We start from the raw sequence: 19,975 nt of genomic DNA, 5'->3' as shown, positions 1-19,975 counted from the left end.
TGTCTGTTGGTATTATACCCATACACACTCCCTGAGCTTCAGCACTGGCTCCCATCCCCTGTGCCTGTGGTTAAAGTTATGAGTCTGTTTGTTTCTCTGTTCTTCCTTATGCTGTTTCATCCTCTTGTAGTCACTCATGGTGATATTTGGTTTATATTTCTGTGCCAGAGATGGAAGTTTGTATTCTCAATCTCGTCCCTATCAATAACTCTGATGGTGGGAAACCATTTTGCAATGGTGCGATTCAATAATTAAGTAGAGCTAGATTAAGATAGTCATTCTTCTTCAGCAAATCTTTGATGTTTTGTACACCTCTCTTAGCTTCTCCATTTGCTTGAGGATAACTAGGTGAATGAGTCTGTTTTCCAATATCCAGAATGCTATGTGTTGTATAAATTCTCTTCAGTGATTGAATGACTTCTTCCACTAGGATACTATGCAATCTGTTCACTTAGTCCACCTTGATTAGTATTCAATAACAATAGGGAATGTTTTCCCCTTAAAATCAAGTAAGTCCATGCTCAGGAGGTCCCATGGCCTTCATGGAAAGGTAGACGGTGATATAGTTCTTGTTGCTCTTGGCTGTTGCTGCACACATAAGACAACAAGAAATAATTTCTTCTGTAGAACAAGTAATGTCTGGTCACCAGGCTGATTGCTGGGCTCGCACACGACATTTTGCGATCCCAAAGTGACTTTGGTGAAGTCTTTGAAGAATATCAAGCTGAAGTACACTCAGTATGACTATTCTGTCATACCTGCCAGCTCACAGGTACCTAGTTGATGTTGTTCAGTTGTGATTTTCACAACACACACTAGCACTGTAGAACTAGAACACCAAACTAGCACACTGAGACCAAAGTTCCAGTAGTTTAAACCCCTTGCATCACTTAGAATAATCACCAATGACTGTGAGGTGCTTGCACTGTTCAAAATATTGGTGTCATATGGATTACTGTGGATATAGTCTGGCCATCCTTCCAGACAATATTCTGTTATCTAGAGGTATTTGTCATCTTGCTGCTGTGTTTGTTTTATGTCCTGCAACATTTTTGACAGTAACTGATAAGTGTTGAGTAATTAAGGATGTACATTCTTGCACCTCTTCAACAAAGTATAAATCTTATTGTTTGGTTCCTTCTGATGGTTTCATGACCAGTGTGTCTGCTGTCATTTAATATTTCTATTGATCCTACTCTATCATGGAGTTATATCTCATTAATCTTAATCCAAACTGTTGGATTTTGGGCAACATCTTCACAATTCCTATCATGTTCAGAAGGGTGACTCATGGCTTATGGTCTGTTTCAGTGTTGAACTATGATTCCATAATGCAGTTTCAGAATTTTTTGCATGCCCACAATGCTGCCAATGCTCCTTTTCGATTATGGCACAACTTTGTTTCTGTTATGGCTGGTCCCCGGATGAGGTCCCCCAATTTGTTATGATTCTGGACAAGGTACCCCAAAATTGTTTTGCTCCCAAGTGAGGAGGGATGAACCAAATCCCCTTCTTTATTTAACCCTTTTGGTTGGGTGCAACAAGGTTAATCTAAAAAGGATCCCTTTCCTTGTGGAAAAAATTTCCAAGCCCAAATGTATTCATGTTTTATTAGGAGCCAATTTAATCAGGCTTTTTTGAGTTCAAGAAAGAGTTTGTTTATTAGTTACTAAAATGGGAGAAGGAAATAATAAAATGCAACATACATACACATACATTAAAAACGGTAAGTTAAAAAGATATATGTATCTGTCTTTTGCTTGTCTGTCAGGAATAGATGGTGAAACATTGCTTCTGCTAAGTTGGGTGATTCTGGTCGTGCTGACTTCTGCAGTTGAGCAGTTGCTTTGGAGCTTCTTAGATCTGCAAGTTGGCTGAAATGATTTGTCCTGTTTCCTTTTTGACTGTGGCTTTGCTGACTTGCATCCAGCAATCAGAGAGAGACTTTACCTGCCAGCTCACTGGTACCTAGTCGATGTTGTTCAGTTGTGATCTTCACAACAAACACTAGCACTGTAGAACTAAAACACCAAACTACAGTTCCAGTCAGTTTAAACCCCTTGTATCACCTGGAATGGAAAAACACAAACATGTCTGGGATATATCTCATCGGCCATCCTGTCTACTGAGGTGGTAATCAGCTTCCATTATTGCCACATAAGCTTACAGTTCCATTTCTGCATTGCCTCTCTTCCTTTGAAATGTTTCCGCCTGAAAAAGGGTGAGACATTCCATTGTGAAACTAACCAGTTAAGTGCTTTAAGTGCTCTCACTTCCTCTTTTTCTCTGCAGCAAGCACTTAACGGTCCTTGATGTGGCCCAGGGACTGTCAATCATAGCTAGCATTAATAAACATTGCAGTTGGTTGCACAGGTGCTTGGAAGCCACTCCAATGTGTAAAAGATGAATGAAACAATGCAGACAACTGTGTGCGTGGAAGCTGTCAATCACAGCCAAGTTATTTCAGAGATATTAATGAAGATCTGAGGGAGTTCAAACACAGCTGGTTGGTATCTCTTTTCAGGAATTTACAGTTGCTGCTTCCTCTGCCTGAGCCAGCAGGTGTATTGCACATGAGTTTTAAAGCAGTGATTTTTTTTTTCACTGCCTGTGTCTAGACTCACCTCTAGCTTCCAGGCAGGAGTCTCTCTAATGGGAGATTTCTGTATTTGGGAGGTTCTGTAATGGGGTTTTACTGGTGGGGGTTTCTGTAATTGGGAAGTCTGTGGTCAGGGTCTCTGGTGGGAGTTTCTGTTATTGGAGACCTCTGTATTTGAGGGGGTGTCTATGGTGGGTGTCTCTAATGGGGGGTCACTTGTGGGGAGGTCTCTGGTAAATATCTCTGAAATTGGGGGGTCTCTGATGGGGATGGGCTGGGCAGCATTTGCATTGTGGGGTAGAGAGTGACCCTCCGATGGACTTTGGGGCAACTCCCTTAAAGAGTTACCCCTTTGGCCTACCGCGGGTTCCACCGCGTCAGGGCCACCTTTGTAAACATTTGCACCCATTCTCGCCCAGGTGATTCCCAGCCCAGAGGACCTTGGAGAATAATGGTGCTGGCCGTTAATAGGGTGCAAATGGGTCATTAAAATTGCTGGCACGAGCATCAATGGCCGCTAATCCCTGTTATTCCCCGACACTGGATTCTCCGCCCAATTGCAACTCACCCTTCTGGCATCGCAACATGGAGAATCCAGCCCTTGGTCACAGGTTTGGTGAAATTATATTTTTCATTCAATGTTAGACCTGCAACCTGTAAGACTCTCAAGACTGCTCTAACTCTCTAGTCATGCTCTTCTCTCATGGAGCCATTTACAAGTATGTTGTCCACATGGCAAGTTACTCCTTCTATGCATTCTAGGGTTTGAGACATTGTACTCTGGAAATTGTCAGGAACGGACACAATTCCAACTAGTAATCTATTGAAACAATGATCATTGAATGATGTTATAAAAGTTGTCAGCAATCTGGATTCTTTGTCCAGAGGCAACTGCCAAAATTTACTGTTTGCATCTAATTTAGTGATTAAAGTACTCTTGGCTAGCTTGGCAAGACATTCAACCACTGAGGCCAGCGGGTGGATCTCACATTCAACTGATTTGTTGAGTAAATCCAACCAGATTTTTATGGAGCCATTTGGTTTTGGGACTGAGTCCATTTCTAAACACCATTTTGTTGGCATTGTAACCAATGATATAACTCCTTGCCATTACATGTGTTTACAATTTCACCTGAACTTTTGTTCAAGAATGGATGAGGAACGTTCCTCGGTGTAAAGAGACTAATTGGGTTAGCATCAGTTTGTAGGGTGATTTGGTACTGGGTCTTTAGTCTCCCAAGACTTTCAATAATTTTGGAAATTCATTCCTGAATGTGTTGTAATGCCCATCAGCAACTTCATCCACTTTACACATTAGCTTCAATTTTACACATGCACTTCTATTTGGTAGAGAGCATTCTTCATTTTAAATTACAGAGTTTTGATGATTTCTGTATTTTTATATTTCAACTTTACCATGACTTGGCCTTTGACTTTCAATCTAGTCCCACCTTGAGCCATTTGACTTTGTTTGATAAAACAGAAACTCTTGCTCGTGTCTAATTTAAATGCTTATGGGGTGACCACCTGCTTTAAGTTTAATACTCCAGTATTTGGTTTCTGTATCATTTACCTCCTCAAGGAAATTTATTTCCTTTGTCTGTGGATCTTGTATGTGGCTCTGTTTTAATATTTTCTCCCTCCTTTTACAGGTTGTTGGCATTTTCGAATGAGAGACAGTTTTGAAGTGGCCTATTTTTCCACAGTAGAGGCAATCTGCTCTCCTGCTGAACGTTCTTATCACTTGTGCAATTTGTTTCTTCCACACCCAAGACATTTCAAGATAGCGTTTGGCGCACTTTACCCCGTTTTGGTGATTTTCAGCCTTGGAGCACTTTCTCTCATATGACCTACAAACTGAATGGTCTCACTTGGCCTTCTCCATGGGATCTTGCCTTCTCCATGAACCAACACCCAATTTTGTTTCCTAAACTGAGTTTGCTTTGCAATTTGTACTGCTTTAACAAGTGTTATACCCTCACTTATCTGCAAGAGATCTGATAATGCTTTATCTAGAACCCCTCCTTCAATTTTGACATGAATCAATTAATTTCTTCAGATTCAATAATTGCAGTTCACTGCCAGTCTGTATGGATTGCTAATGAATGAATCCATGCTTTTTCCTGGCCTTTGCCTTCTCTTGTTAAATTTTGCTCTTTCAATAATTAAGTTTCTACAGGTGCTGAAATAGGAATTGAATGCTTGCAGGACTTCTTAAGAAGTTGAAGTTTCAACAACTCCCTGCCTCGGGATCACATAATTAGCAATAGATGCAAGTGCATAAAGTTGTGAACTGACCTGGGTGTTTATGACCTTTTTTGTGTGAGCCTGAAGCACCTCCATATCTTGTCCACCTCTTTCTCCAGTTGTCCCAGTTTTGCACCTGTTGCGAGCCTTCAGTGCTCCAAATGATTCTGGGAGTGGGTAGTGCAGATTCCATTCTTCAACTGAACCCTCGAATTGTTGTTTCACTGGTGTTGTTTTTTGCTGAGAGTCAGTTCTCACTACTGCCCAGACTCCAGGTCTTTTTCTCAGCTTGCATCTGCTGCACCTGGGATGCTTCAACGGAGTCTTGAATCTGTTCCGTTTGTCCTTCTATCAAGGATCTCTTGATTTGCCAGGTCTGTAGCTGCTTCTTAAGTTTTCTGCGTCTTTTACTCACTATGCACCGCCACCATGTTTTGTCGTGTGTTCAGGGTCGAGGCGGAGTTCTTTGGAACTTGCTAATTCATCCAAGGTAAGCTGTTTGAGACTTTAGTTTGTTAAAACCATTACTCTTTATTTACAGCTACTTTGTACATATTGGGAACTCTGCATGAGGCTGGAACTTCTGTTCTTCAGATCTCAGTTACTCAATCATGGTATTGCTATATCATCATCACAGCAGCTCCCGGTCAGTTGCAGAAATGTATGAAGGAATGTGTCCAGTTAGAAGGTGCATTCACAGCGAGGTCACAAATGTTAACACCTTGCCCATCAAGTTTACACTCACACAATTGGCAGACTCTCTCTCACTTGCCTCAAGTTTGATCAACTCCTCCCCTCCCTATAATGTCTGACTTAACCTTTGCTCCTCTCTCCAGATGCCATCCCACTCAATGGCCAATTTGACTGGCTGTGGCCAGAAAACAAGTCAAGCAGGAGCTGCCTTAATTTGTTAGGATCGACAGGAAACCATTTTTTCTGTGTTTACAGGCTGAAAATCCTTTTCCAACACCTCCCCTTCTCCTTTTTTCCAGCCAGTTATTAACAGTGCCTAGGTTTCCATATCTAAAGGATATTGCAGTTAAATTAACAAAACATTGAAGTTAATAGACTGGAGTGAATGCAACTGGGTAGGATGCACTAGAAATTTCAGTTTTTTGTTCACTGTGATTATAACTATTGACAACAGCTCTTCAAATATCTTCATAAAAAATTATTCTGTGTGAATGAGAGTGCACCACCTAGCAGAGCTTTATCTGTTTGGTTTATAATAGCAAAATCAACCTTAGTATACGTTAGGGCTGCTTACATGGGCACATTTTATTACCAGAGATTGAAGACCTTTGTTCTTGCTCTTCCATAAATGTTGACCCTTCCTATTTCATCAAAACACATTACACCATCATCTCGTCATCCTCGAGAACAACCAATAAACTAATCATACCACTGAATCACTTCATTTGCTTCTGAGTGAAGCTTAGTACTTCACAAGGAAGAGACTGGCACTTTTGACTTGCACCAAACGAGAAGAAGATTTAGGCTGACGTATATAGAGGTTATGTTGAAGTATTATATATTTTGATGATGTTGGATAAGTACACTCTTGTGAAAACTCATTTATAATCCAAAAGAGTTGCAGTGCAATATGATACACAAAACAATAAATTCCACGAGTTCACAAAAACGTAATAGATAACGTTGACAAATTGTAGTTGTTCCTCGTTCAGTTTTACGTCATGGTTAGATATATACAGACTGTATTGTTTTATTACTGAATTTTAATAGCACAAACTAGTCCTCACCATACAAAGAATAATTTATTTTTCACCTTTGTAATGGATTACATATTTAATGTATATATTTAAATAAACTTTATATACAATATATGATGCAGGAAAAGAAGTTCTACAGATTTCAGTGATGGCTACATGCATTGGCTGCCTTTTAATGTAAAATGAGGGTCTTTAGAACAGTGAGAATGTCTCATTTCCATAGCAATGGATGTTCAAGTGTGGATCACATTAAAGAAAATTGTATTTTCATCACCACATGGAAGGTTCATCATACCTGCAAGCGAAACAAAGAATGAGTAAATGCAACTGCCAATATTTCTAATGATATGTTCAGCACGCAAAGCATTTTCTTCTACTTTTCTTGGCTTTCATAAATAAAAGAGCCTCAGGTGGAGGTTTCTATTTTCCACATACACACCCTACCACCACCCAATCGCCAACCCCTCAATACCACAGGCCAGGTGCAGCTACCAGTTCTGCTGCTATTTCAATCAGTCAACAATTTGGCATCACTTTTTCTGCCCTATTTGACCCACAATGGATCATGCATTGACCCAATGATAAATGTTTGCATTACCAATTCAATTGTCACTCTAATGATTTCTTTAATGAATGAAAAAATAGCTATTCAATTTTAAACTTTGCCAGACACACGCCAAGACTTTACAGACCCACCAAAACACGTTCTCCTACAGCCACCACAGCACGTTTTTCTGCAGCTCCACCACAGCACGTTTTCCTACAGCCACCACAGCACATTTTCCTGCAGCCCCACCGCAGCACCTTTTCCTGCAGCCCCACCACAGCACGTTTTCCTGCAGCATGTTTTCCTACAGCCCCACCGCAGCACGTTTTCCTGCAGCTCCACCACAGCTCATTTTCCTACAGCCCCACCACAGCACGTTTTCCTGCAACCCCACCACAGCTCATTTTCCTACAGCCCCACCACAGCACGTTTTCCTGCAGCCCCACCACAGCACGTTTTCCTGCAGCTCATTTTCCTGTAGCCCCACCACAGCACGTTTTCCTGCAGCCCCACCGCAACACGTTTTCCTGCAGCCCCACCACAGCTGATTTTCCTACAGCCCCACCACAGCACGTTTTCCTGCAGCTCATTTTCCTGTAGCCCCACCACAGCACGTTTTCCTACAGCCCCACCGCAGCACGTTTTCCTGCAGCCCCACCACAGCTCATTTTCCTACAGCCCCACCACAGCTCATTTTCCTACAGCCCCACCACAGCACGTTTTCCTGCAGCTCATTTTCCTGTAGCCCCACCACAGCACGTTTTCCTGCAGCTCATTTTCCTGTAGCCCCACCGCAGCACGTTTTCCTGCAGCCCCACCACAGCTCGTTTTCCTGCAGCCCCACCGCAGCACGCTTTCCTGCAGCAGAAGTGACAATCCTTTTAAATCCCCGTTGACCTGGGACCAGAAAAGCCCCCCGCCACGGTATTTACAAGGGGAGATCTATTGAATATCAGGGCAGGCTTTAAGAGCCAAATTACTACTTTGGCTCCTATTTCATTGCACCTTCAATGCTAAGCTAATTATAGGATCATCTGTAAAAACTAAATACAATATTAGTTATTCCAAAGTTTAAAATTAAATCATTTCAGCCTCGTTAAAATGCTCTCACTAATGCATTATTATAGAATTATTGGGCTATAGTTTGTATTTTCTGATGCCACTTAATGTGTCCAGCCCCACCACCCTTCTGTACACCAATCCCCTGCTCACCCCACCTCACACCAAATAGACACTTCACTATTGATTAGGTCATATTCTGATAGCAGAGAAATAGACCTGAATTATGTATCAAATTCAAGGTACAAGTCGAATGCTTGCATAAGTAGTGGAGCTAAGAAACAGCAAGGGTAGCAAACTTTGGTAGGAGTTGTTTAAGCCACTAATAGTAGTGGTAATGTAGGGCATGGTATAAATCAGGTGGATAGACATTAAGTTTGAAACTTACGTAGCTCAATCTAAAACTAGGGTTCTAATTGGAAAATTACATCAAAAGCTATTTCAATAGACAGCAAAAATACATGGTCTCCAGCAAATTTACATTCCTTGACAGAACAAAACACAAAATTGACCCAAATATGGCTAACAAGAGTTAAAGGAAGAGATTCATAAATTGCAAAAAGGTAACACGAGGGTTGGGAGAAGTTTAGAATTCAGCAAAAGAGAATCAAGAATTTGATAAAGAAAGAGAAAACAGAATATGAAAATAAACCAGCAAGAAACATAAAAATGGACTGTAAACGCTTCTTTAAGTAAAAAAGGAAAAGATTAGCAAAGACAAATGTGGGCCCAATACAGGAGAATTTGTGATGGAGAGAAAGGAAATGGCATAGAAACTAAAGAAATACTTTGCAACTGTCTTCACGGAGAAGAACACAAAACCTCCAGAATATTAGAAAACCAACTAGCAAGATTGAAGAAATGAAAGAATTATTAATATTAATACAAGTGTAGTACTGGTGAAAGAAATTAGCGTAGCATTAATAAAAAGGTAGTACTGGAGAACTTAATGGGACTAAAAGTTGATAAATCCCCTGGACGTACATCCCAAAGTATTGAAAGAAGTAGCTGTAGATTTAGTGGATGCATTGGTGGTCATCTTCCAAAATTCTATAGATTCTGGAACAGTTCCTTCAGATTGGAGGGTAGCTAATGTAACCCTAGTATTTAAAAAAGGAGGGAGAGAGAAAACAGGGAACTTCAGGCCTGTTAGCCTGACACCAGTAGTCCGGAAAATGCTCGAATCTATTCTAAAAGGATGTGATAACTGGGCACGTAGAATGATTGGGCAGAGTCAACATGAATCTATGAAAGGGAAATCATGCTGGACAAACCTGTCTTTTTGAGGATGTAACTCGCAGAATAGATAAAGGGAACAAGTGAATGTGATGTATTTGGATTTTCAGAAGGCATTTGCTAAGGTCTCAAAGAAGAGGTTAATAAGCTAATTTAGAACACCTGGGATTGGCAGTAATATACTGACATGGATTGAGAAAAATAGAGTAGGAATAACTTGGTCATTCTCAGGATGGCATGCTGTGACTAATGGGGTACCACAAGGATCATTGCTTGGACCCCAGCTATTCATAATTAATTATTTGGATGTGGGGACTAAGTGTAATATTTCCAAGTGATGACACAAAACTTGATGGGGATTGGAGTTGTGAGGAGGATTCAAGAAGATTTAGCTGAGTGAATGGACAAGAAGATGCCAAATGGAAGATAAAGTGGAAAAACTGAAATCCACTTCAGGAAAAATGGAAATGCAGAGCATTTCGTAGATGGGAAGTGTTGATGTTCGAAGGGACCTGGGTGTTCTTGTTCATAAATCACGGAAAATTAATGATATGTTAGCCTTTATCGCAAGAGCATTTGAGTGCAGAGTATGGAAGATTTGCTGCAGTTGCATGAGATCATGCCTGGAGTACTGTGTGGTTTTTGTCTCCTTGCCCAAAGAAGGGTATACTTGCCATATGGGGAGTGTAATAAAGGTTCACTAAACTGAACTGATGCCTGGATAGTGGGACTGCTCAATGAGGAGAGATTGAAGAGGCTGGGACTGTGACTGCCCAATGAGGAGAGATTGAAGAGGCTGGGACTGTGACTGCCCAATGAGGAGAGTTTGAAGAGACTGTGACTGTGACTGCTCAATGAGGAGAGATTGAAGATACTGAGACTAGTCTCTAAAGATGAGAAAAATGGGACGTGTATATATTCAAACAGAGCTCCATGAGGTAGATGCAGAAGGATGTTGCCCTTGGCTGGGGAGGGTCCAGAACTGCGGGGACAGTCTCAGAATGAGAGGTAGACAATTTAGGACCAAGCTGAGGAGAAATGTCTTTAGTCAGAGGGTGGTGAGTCTTTGAAATTTATAACTCAGCGAGCTGTGGAGGCTCAGCCATTGACTATATTCAAGACAGATTGATAGATTCCTAGTTATCAAAGATAACAAGGGTTTGGGGATAGTGTGGGAAAATGGCATTAAAGTAGCATATCGGCCATGATCGTATGGTGGAGCAGGTTTGAGGGACCAAATGGCCTATTGCTGCTCCTATGTTCACATCTACCATTCTTGAGTTTTGCTTAATTTTAGTTAACCCCTAACGTCACGCCAATTGGTACAGCATAGCTGAATTTAAATCCTCCTTTTCTCTTTCATAGAATTCCTACAGTGAAGAAGGAGGCTATTCAACCCATCAAGTCTGCACCAACCCTCCGAAAGAGAACCCCACCTAGACATGCTCCCCCACCATATCCCCGTAACCCCACCTAACCTTCAGACACAAGGGGATCATTTATCATGACGAATCCACCTAACCTGCGTATGTTTGGACTGTGGGAGGAAACCCATGCAAACACGGGGAGAATATACAAACTCCACACACACAAACACACAGTCACCCAAGGCCAGAATTGAACCCGGGTCCCTGGCGCTGTGAGGCAGCAATGCTAACCACTGTGCCCACCATGCTGCCCCTTTCTAGCAGCCAAATTAAGCTTTGGCGGATTTACTAACACATTGTTCATTTTCTTCAACATTGCTTTTATTTTAAAATCCATGAACCACTGGAAATCCTATTTAAAAATGATCTAGACTGATCATTCTTAGATGTTTGAACCTACCGTTATTTAAATATGCCCCTTCAGCCTAGACTAAATTAATTAAATTTAATGATGCAGAAGTCAATTAATGTATACCCATCCCCTTTCAAATGGTGCATCTGGTGCTGTCACTATGGAATTGCTTTTAGCTGTATACTTCTACCATAAAAAGCTGCATTACAAAATATCCTTGTTATGTGCACTCACCTATATTTAGGAAAACTTTCCGAGTTTTCACTCAGCAGCAGATCGGTGATCAGTGCCTCAGGGCTGGCTCTCTTTCCATATCTGTTGCAGACAAATGACCCAAATATTTTAAACCATTACCAGAGTTGTTCAGTTGATTAATTTGGCAAATAGTTACAATTATTTTTTTTTAAAAGGAGCATGCATGTCAACCAAATTCTAATATTCATACTATTATTTATGCATCATGAATTGCATGCTATGTTTTCTTTGGTACCCAGTTATGTTAATAGTTACGCTTCAATTATGCTCTTAGATATGATTGTAATAAATACAGCTTTCTCGAAAGCTACTCCAGCTTTCTCAAAAGCTACTCCGACTGTGGGCAGGATTAATTAAAATACCATAAATAAACACAAATAAAAACCGACAGCTCACAGTAAGTCAATCAGAACCTGAGGGAAGTTTTGGGTGCAACATTACCTCAGAACCAGCCAAAAACTGATTGCTTCATGAATTGGCCTACACTGAAGAAGTGAAACATCATCTTGTTTTAACAAATGGTGAAAAGCTAGGAAAAATAGATGTTAGGAGATTTATGAGTCCATGTACACTGATCACGAAAATGCTGTAGTCAGGTGCAAAAAAAAAAACTAATGTTCGCCTTTATATTTACAGGGCTATGTAAGTATAAAGGAAGAAGGTTTAAGTTACAACTGTACAAAGACCTGGTAAGACCACATCTTGAATACATACAGCATTTTGGAAAGGATAGATTACTCTTAGAAAGAGAGCAATGCTTACTCACCTGGACTCAAGAGGGTTAAACTATGTGAAGCGATTAAGCACAGAAACAGATGATTTGACCCAAATGCCCCATGGTGGCGTTTAGGTTTCTGTTCTTCTCATCTAATTATCAGTAATAACTCTATTCCCTTCATCCTCATTTGCTTGTCTGGCTTCCCATAAATGTATCTGTATTATTTGCCCAACTACGCTGTGGTAACAAGCTCCATATTGATAAAGAAATTTGTTCTGAATTCCCTATTTAATTTCTTGGTGACTTTCTTTCTTTATTGATAGCCTCTAGTTTTGCTCTTTGCTCCAAATGGAATCATTCTCTCTTTATGAAAACTCAAGTGAACAGTGACCGCCTGTCAGTATCTTTGTGATAGATATAACCTTGCATTCCTTTTGTCATCCTCAATTCCTTTTGCACCCGCTCCAGTACTTCGCTATCCATTATTACTTAAAAATAGATTGTATTAAATAACTATAGATTATGTAAACTAGATTATATTAAATAAGTATAGATTATTTAAAATAGACTTGTATTCAAAGATATTTAGGACTCTGTACACTGGTCACTAAAATATAGTCGTCAGGACTATAGGTTAAGGGTGATTGAATTGAGATTTAGGATTTTGAAAGCAATTAATTTGGTAGATTTTTCCATCAAGAAATATAATCTTCAGATCAGAGCCAGGCCATTGAGGAGCCATTTTAGGATTCATTTTTTCCCCCCACACAAAGAGAAATGGGAGTCTGCCCCAAAAAGAAAACCGGCAGATACTACCTTATAATAACTTAAAAGCGGAGGTTGATAGATTTTTGCTAGCCAAGGATATTACAGGGTATGGTGTCAAGACAGGTGGATGGAATTAGGATATAGATCAGCCATTATTTCATGGAAAACTGGAACAGGTGCAAGGAGCTCATGGCCTCCTCCTGTTCCTATCTTGCTTCCAGATCCAAATCAAAACTTGCAACAAGCTGATAATAAATGCACAGTTGATCAACACTATCATCTGCATCAGATCTAGTTTTATCAGACGCATCTTTAAAAAAAGTTTCTCCAAAATAAGTATCTCAGCAGGCAAGAAGAAAAACTCAGCATTGTATACTGTCAATGATACAGAGCCATGTGTAGTGTCAATGATACAGAGCCATGTCTGTTGTATGTGGAGTCTACTTCAAGATAACACTTTACATTAGCTGTACTCACATAATGGGGGTTGTTTATGTCTAAGAACACTAGGCTTGTGCATGCACATACTCCATCTTGGTGATTACATTCACACATTCCATTTTGGTGACCACAATTTTTTTCATAAGTGAGGTCTTGAGGACTGTGGGCGGCACGGTAGCTTCACAGTGCTAGGGTCCCAGGTTTGATTCCCGGCTTGGGTCACTGTCTGAGTGGAGTGTTCTCCAGTGTCTGCATGGGTTTCCTCCGGGTGCTCCCACAAGTCCCAAACGACGTGCTGTTAGATAATTTGGACAAGTTGCTGGAATATGGCAACTAGGGTCTTTTCACAGTAACTTCATTGCTTTCAGCCTACTTGTGACAATAAAGATTATTCTTTGCGTTTTAATGCATATTATTTTGTTCAATCGTATTCTGCCTCAAGTTTAAAAATGGTGTGAACTATTATGTTGAGGAAACAAGGGAAGGAAATACATAACTTCATTGTTGAGTTCTGAAAACAATTGAGATTACAGTATATCAGGGATCTGAATTGGTATTATTCCTGTTTCTAATTTACAACTACTTGGATTCAAAACCTCAAAAAGCTAATTCGTCACATTTGTAGAAGGCATGGAACTAGGTCAGTAAGTGGATTCAAAAGGAGGTGGAGGAGAAATTTCAGAATGATTGAGGAAATACACACATATATAATATATTTATGTACATGTGTAGGTAGAATAATAGTTAAAAGTTGATACTAAAGTATGTAAAGTACTGTACAATGTCAGTGGAAAGTGACACACATACTCCATGAATAGTGTTGCAATAGCTACAGGCGAAATTAAAAAGACGTACGTTAGGCTGAACATGCAATGGGTAAAATTGGTCAATGTCAGTACCACAAAATGGAAAAGAAAATATGGCACAGTGCAAGCAAGCTGTCAATTCATAGTCATTATAAGCTATTACCATTGACTGATTTTTCCCTCAACATATCCAACCAATGCTGAGAGCAGTCATAAAAACAACTGAATACCAGAGAAAAAATGGCAGTGAGAATGAGAGAAAGCCCCAGGCCATATCTTGACTGCCAATTCTGATAAAAGTCATCAACATGAAACATTCATTTTGTTTTTCTTTCTCTGTGGCTCTGCCTGACGTTGCCAATATTTCCGGGATTGTTCCTTGACCACTATGTCCAGTTCTGGCCAGGGAAACAAGTGAATGCTGGAGGAAATGCAAAGAAGAAACACAAAGCTGATCTCTCGTGCCCAGAATCGGAGTTTCATAGATTGACTGGGTACCTTATTTTACTTGCTATCTGAAAGGAAATGTGCGAGGGGTAATCTTAAGAGGAGAGGTAGGACTGGAATATGTATTTAAGAATGTAGAACAATTGGATACAGGTTCAACTTTCTGAAAGGACTTGTATTCAAAAGTACTTATTTCTACAAAGAACGATCAACACATTGAATGGACTTCCAGATACACTGAAATCATTTCACAATTGGACGTTTTATGATGGGGAGACGGTAAGGTCTGAATTAAGATGGGCCAAAAGACCTCGCATCTGTAATTGTCTGGCGAAGTATTTATTTCAGGACAAATGGGAACCGTGGAAGCTTTTCAATTCCATTATATTTTCACTACTGGTTATCACATTACACTTATCTTATTATAAGATCATCGGTGGATCCCTTCAATTTTCCGTTCTAGTTGTATCTCTCAGGTACACTGAGTAAATAATCTGGCATTTTAATTGAGTGAACCAAGTGGTCTATGGATTGCAAAGATTAAATTAAATGTTTTTTGCACTGAACCACAGGTATCGAGCATTCTATTTAAATTATGAGCAAATTCCAATACTTCAAAATGATTAAGGCAGTTTGTTGTCCCTGGAGCATTAATATTTATTTGAATAGAGCCCATTGCAAGACTTCAGAGAGGCAGTGATGTTAGGTTATGGGTTCATTAAAGCAAATACTATTGTAAATAATCCCAGCTAATTAACAATAACCAAATGATGAAATGGGGTCACCATAATTGCACTCCCTGGTGACGGTCCACACTGTCATTTCTCATTTGTTTTATATGTAAGAAATATCACTATCTGTATATTCTCTTCCTGTGAATATAGGAATGGAAAGATTTAAGGAATCACATGCACAATTCTTTGAAGGGATCAATAGAAGTTGGTAAAGTTAAAATAAATGTTTGGGATGTTGGCTTTATTAATAAAAGTAGACCACAAATGCACGAGGTTGTGGCAAACCTATAAATCTATACTCTATCCAATTCTGGGTGTCGCACATTAGGGAGGATGCCAAGGCCTTGGCAATGGTGCAGAGGAGTTTTACAAGGAATGAGGGACTTTTTCTGTGTAGAGAATAGAGAAGTTGGGTTTGCTCCCATTAGATCAGGGAAGGTTAATGTAATTATGAAGGATTTTGATGCAGAGAAACTGACAGTTAGTAAGTTGAGAACATCTTTTTAAAAAACAAATGGCAAAACTACTGGAGGGAAGATTGGGAGAACTATTATAAAGACAATTATTTAGGTTTGGAAGGCCTGAATGGGATAGCACGGTAGCCCAGTGCTTCACAGCACGAAGGTCCCAGGTTCGATTCCCCGCTGGGTCACTGTCTGTGTGGAGTCTGCACGTTCTCCCCGTGTCTGCATGAATTTCCTCCGGGTGCTCCGGTTTCCTCCCACAGTCCAAAGATGTGTGGGTTAGGTGGATTGGACATACTAAACTGCCTTAGTGTCCAAAAACGGTTAGGAGGGTTTATTGGGTTACGGGTATAGGGTAGAAGTGAGGACTTAGTGGGTCGGTGCAGACTCGATGGGCCGAATGGCCTCCCTCTGCACTATGTTCTATGGATGGTGGAAACGGACACCCTGGGTTCGCATTGCCAAAACACGAACAGAAGAACTTTAGTTCCTCTGCAGTCTTTCTGTCACGATATTTTATTTGCAGTACTGAAGTACCTGTAGATTTACTGTTCTACATTATTAAAGGACTCAGAATTGGACGTGCATTGCGATGCTTTCGGTAACACTTAACTCAGACTCCACTGTACACAGCAGCACTGGCGACGATGCGAAGAGAGATGTTCTGCTTAAATTCGATCGCTGGGTGGCACTGTGAGATAAAACTAACCCTGTAATACATGTTTCACAGCCTGGCATTGGAGTGTGGCGTGGATCAATAGCGAGAAAAGAAATGGATCGTAAACAGTGATGAGTTTTTTAAAAAGTGAAGAAGGTCAAGTGACTGGAGAAAGAGACATTAAACGGGCCTTGAAGGCACAGACGGGAAACGCCAACTCCCATTTCCCTCTCATGCTGCCAGAACTGCTGAGTATTTTCAGCATTTTCCATTCTGATTTCAGATCTTCAGCACCCGCTGTATTTTAGTTTTGTGCTAAAATGTACGGGAGGTAAAAGGTTCCAATCACTGTGAGAAGAGCTTGGAGTCCTAACCTTGCTTAATCAATGTAAGTGCTAAAAGGGGCATGTGGGTCCTTGCTATTTGCAAGTTAGCTGCCATTTGCTTGTATTACAGCGATTGTGCTTCAGAAGCCACACAGCAGTGCTTGGACCCTTTACACTTTCCCTTGGTCCCGCCATGTATTCCGGTGCAGTTACTCTGGGGCAAACTTACTAAGCAAACTCTCAAACTAAATAATAAAAGTCGTGATATGCATGTTATTGTTTTCCAGCCACAGTATACTACAGAGTAGCGCTCTGCAACTTGATTGCTATTGCAGACAGATATACTCGCGTGCCTTCTCCCCCAATCTCTGGTATCGGAGGCCGTTTAAAATGCGACACTTCGGGCCAACTGCTGCAATAACGTCAGTTCGGTGGACACATTAACAGAAAGCGAGTTTGAAAGCAGGAACTAATCAAACGAATTTCCTCTTAGACCTGCCCCCCCCCCCCCCCATATTGAGGAACAAACGCCTGGAGCCCATATGTACCAGATCAGGCATTCAGTCCAAACCCACTAGACAATTTAAAGCAAAGAGAAAAGGCAAAAATTTAATTATGTTCCATTTGTGACCAGGATATCAATTCCCTGAAAGTTATCGGTCCAGAGATTAGACAACGCTAAGTCCTTATCACACCACTTATGAGATGTTACTGCTTTCCCTCTGTGCGAATGTTGTCCAATATTATTAGTTGTTTCTGGTCGATTAGCTCCACAATTGTCATCTGGAATCGGCTCTTGCAGATATTACCACAATCTGCCATTTGCATGGACTCCAATCTTGCATGGCTAACCAATTCGTTCTAAATCTAGTCTCAGTAAAAACCGGTGTATTTAAGCAGAAAGGTAATAGAAGTGAAACTCCTTACATCAGAGAATTTACAATTATTTTACCTGACTGATACCACTTGCTGCTTGGAGGAGAACATCTACATTCAGATCTTAAGACTATCAGTTAATGACTCGGAAACGCTCCCGGGATCCCCATCGTACACGTGCTGTATGTTTACATCTGAAGCGCTGAGATTCGTTTGGAAATCAGCAAGAACGGGATTTTGCTGTAATGATCCAAATGTTGTGTATAGGTGCCACATACCCCGCTCCTGTTATATTAATTTAGTCACTCACCCAGACCCAGCGGTAAAGCGTTGCCACAATCTCAGAGAAAGGCGACGGGAACTGAGCTCAAAGCCTGCCCCAATCACCCAAATTGTATCCCAGATCTAATAAAAACAAGTTGCTACATGAGCCATGTGAAAACCTGGAGTTGTCAGCAGCATATTTATAGAGAAAACCCTCGCAACATTTAGATGAACACAAGAAACGCTTTCGTAAAAAAGGCGGGAAAATGGAATTAAAATAGGTGATTGATGGCCGGGACACGATGGGCTGAAGGGCCTCTTTTTGTGACCAATATTGAAGTTTGACTGTGAGGTGAATCCTACGCTGTCATTATGCTAATTTGTCTCTTCTCTCGTGTTGGTTTTGTTCTAAACCCTGAAGAAATGAGCGTGCAGCAAACGTTTAATGGCGCCAAGCCTGACTGATGACTGATACACAGAGCATGCGGTCTCACCTCTGCCTTGTGATGAGGTTAATGTAGTGCCTCAATGCGGAGTAATATTTGGCCAGGTCCTCTGCGGGGGCACCTTCCCCGGGGTTGTCAGGCTTGGAGGGGTAAGCATCGGCAAACGTCCCTATGCAGATCAGCATGCAAAATGCAAATGTGAACACGCCCAGCCACAGTTTCATGGTGCCCTGCATCTGAAAGGAGGGGTGGGGGGTGGGAAAGAGTAAAGATATCGGAACATTTTCCAAACACGCTCCAGTTCGCGATCACATTAAAACAAAACTGTGGTCTTTATTCGTTTGTTAAGGTGGGAAAAAAAGAACATAATAATTGACATTTTCCCAGCCGTGTAAAAGACTCCTGGAAAGTGCTGCCTTACTAGAACGATCACTGGGTCACACATACAGCAGAGGATCTGACCGTTCTGTGCAGTGTCATTGGGAAGGGATTGTGATTGCCTGGCTCCACATCGGGATCAGTGCAATCCCTCTCGCAAAAGGCGCCTACACACACTTCCATCCTTTTTAAGTTCTGCTCCACAGATGAAGGGTTATATTTCCATTTTCGCTAAAGACCAGTTAGTCATTTTTCATAATCCCTTGACTAATAACAAACTTTTCACCCAGTCCAATGCTCACTGGTATGTCCGACAATACATTCATTTGGAAAGTTTTAAACCTTCATGTTCAAATTAATAACTCCTTATTTTAAAGATACATCCAACCATTCAAAATCACAACTGGCCAAATGCTATAGATTTACACGAAACGCGCTCTTTCTGGACTATTTGCGCTGCCCACCGTATATAATTTATACATTATATAAACAGGAAAGAAACTGAACCTTTCTGCCCCGGGACCGCCTCGAATACACAAGGTGATTTGGTGTTAAGTGCTGCCCCAGGTTCATGTACTCACATTTCAGGTCTGCAGATGGTTGCCGTCTGTTGGGAATCTGACAGGAGGTTGGCGCTGCTCCCTGGTTGATCGCTGCCTTTTTTGAGTCTGAGGAGCTAGTGACATGTCATGCTTTTTATGTGCTCCCTCGGTGGAATGAGGGAGGTTCCTGGTCACACTTAATTGACCAGAATTCGTTATCACATTCCTGCAAATGCGAAAGTACGTCAGTAGCGCCAGTGCAGGAGTCCTGTCACTTAGCGTCCTGATTCCTGACTGATAACACTGATTGCTTTTACCAGCTCAAAGGAAACTTCATGTCGTATCTGCTGCGTATTCTTCCTCCTCCAACGTCCCAGGGGAGAACCGGCAATACAATGTCATTTAAAACAAACTTTGGCGACTCTCAACTACTATCCATTAAACCCATCCCCGAACGCTCTAGACCGCCAGCCTCCTCCTGTCCCGGGCTGACATCCCAATGAAATTGCTCCGGGGATCACACTGGCCTCGCTGAGGTTCGCTGGCTTCTGCACAAGGCGTAAAATCGCATTTAGGTCTGTTTGGGAGCCCAGCCTCCGGTAGTAACCCATTACAATCGGGTGTAAGTTTCTGAGTCTATTCCACCTATTTTTGT

The 19,975-nt window shown here is 41.1% G+C and overlaps 1 protein-coding gene across 1 annotated transcript; it reads right to left on the bottom strand.

The window, feature by feature from the left end:
• Positions 1–6,360: 6,360 nt before the first annotated feature.
• Positions 6,361–19,638, bottom strand: npy (neuropeptide Y). Its single transcript, XM_072509269.1, has 4 exons — positions 19,360–19,638; positions 18,449–18,636; positions 11,432–11,512; positions 6,361–6,871 (listed from the first exon to the last, which is right to left on the bottom strand). Exons 2-4 carry the CDS (start codon positions 18,634–18,636, stop codon positions 6,847–6,849), a joined length of 294 nt encoding a protein of 97 aa, XP_072365370.1. The 5' UTR covers positions 19,360–19,638; the 3' UTR covers positions 6,361–6,846.
• Positions 19,639–19,975: the final 337 nt, after the last annotated feature.

Source organism: Scyliorhinus torazame, chromosome 6 (genome assembly GCF_047496885.1).
Source record: "Scyliorhinus torazame isolate Kashiwa2021f chromosome 6, sScyTor2.1, whole genome shotgun sequence".
In the NCBI taxonomy this organism is placed as follows: Eukaryota; Metazoa; Chordata; class Chondrichthyes; order Carcharhiniformes; family Scyliorhinidae; genus Scyliorhinus; species Scyliorhinus torazame.
This window is presented reverse-complemented; position numbering and strand designations above follow the sequence as displayed.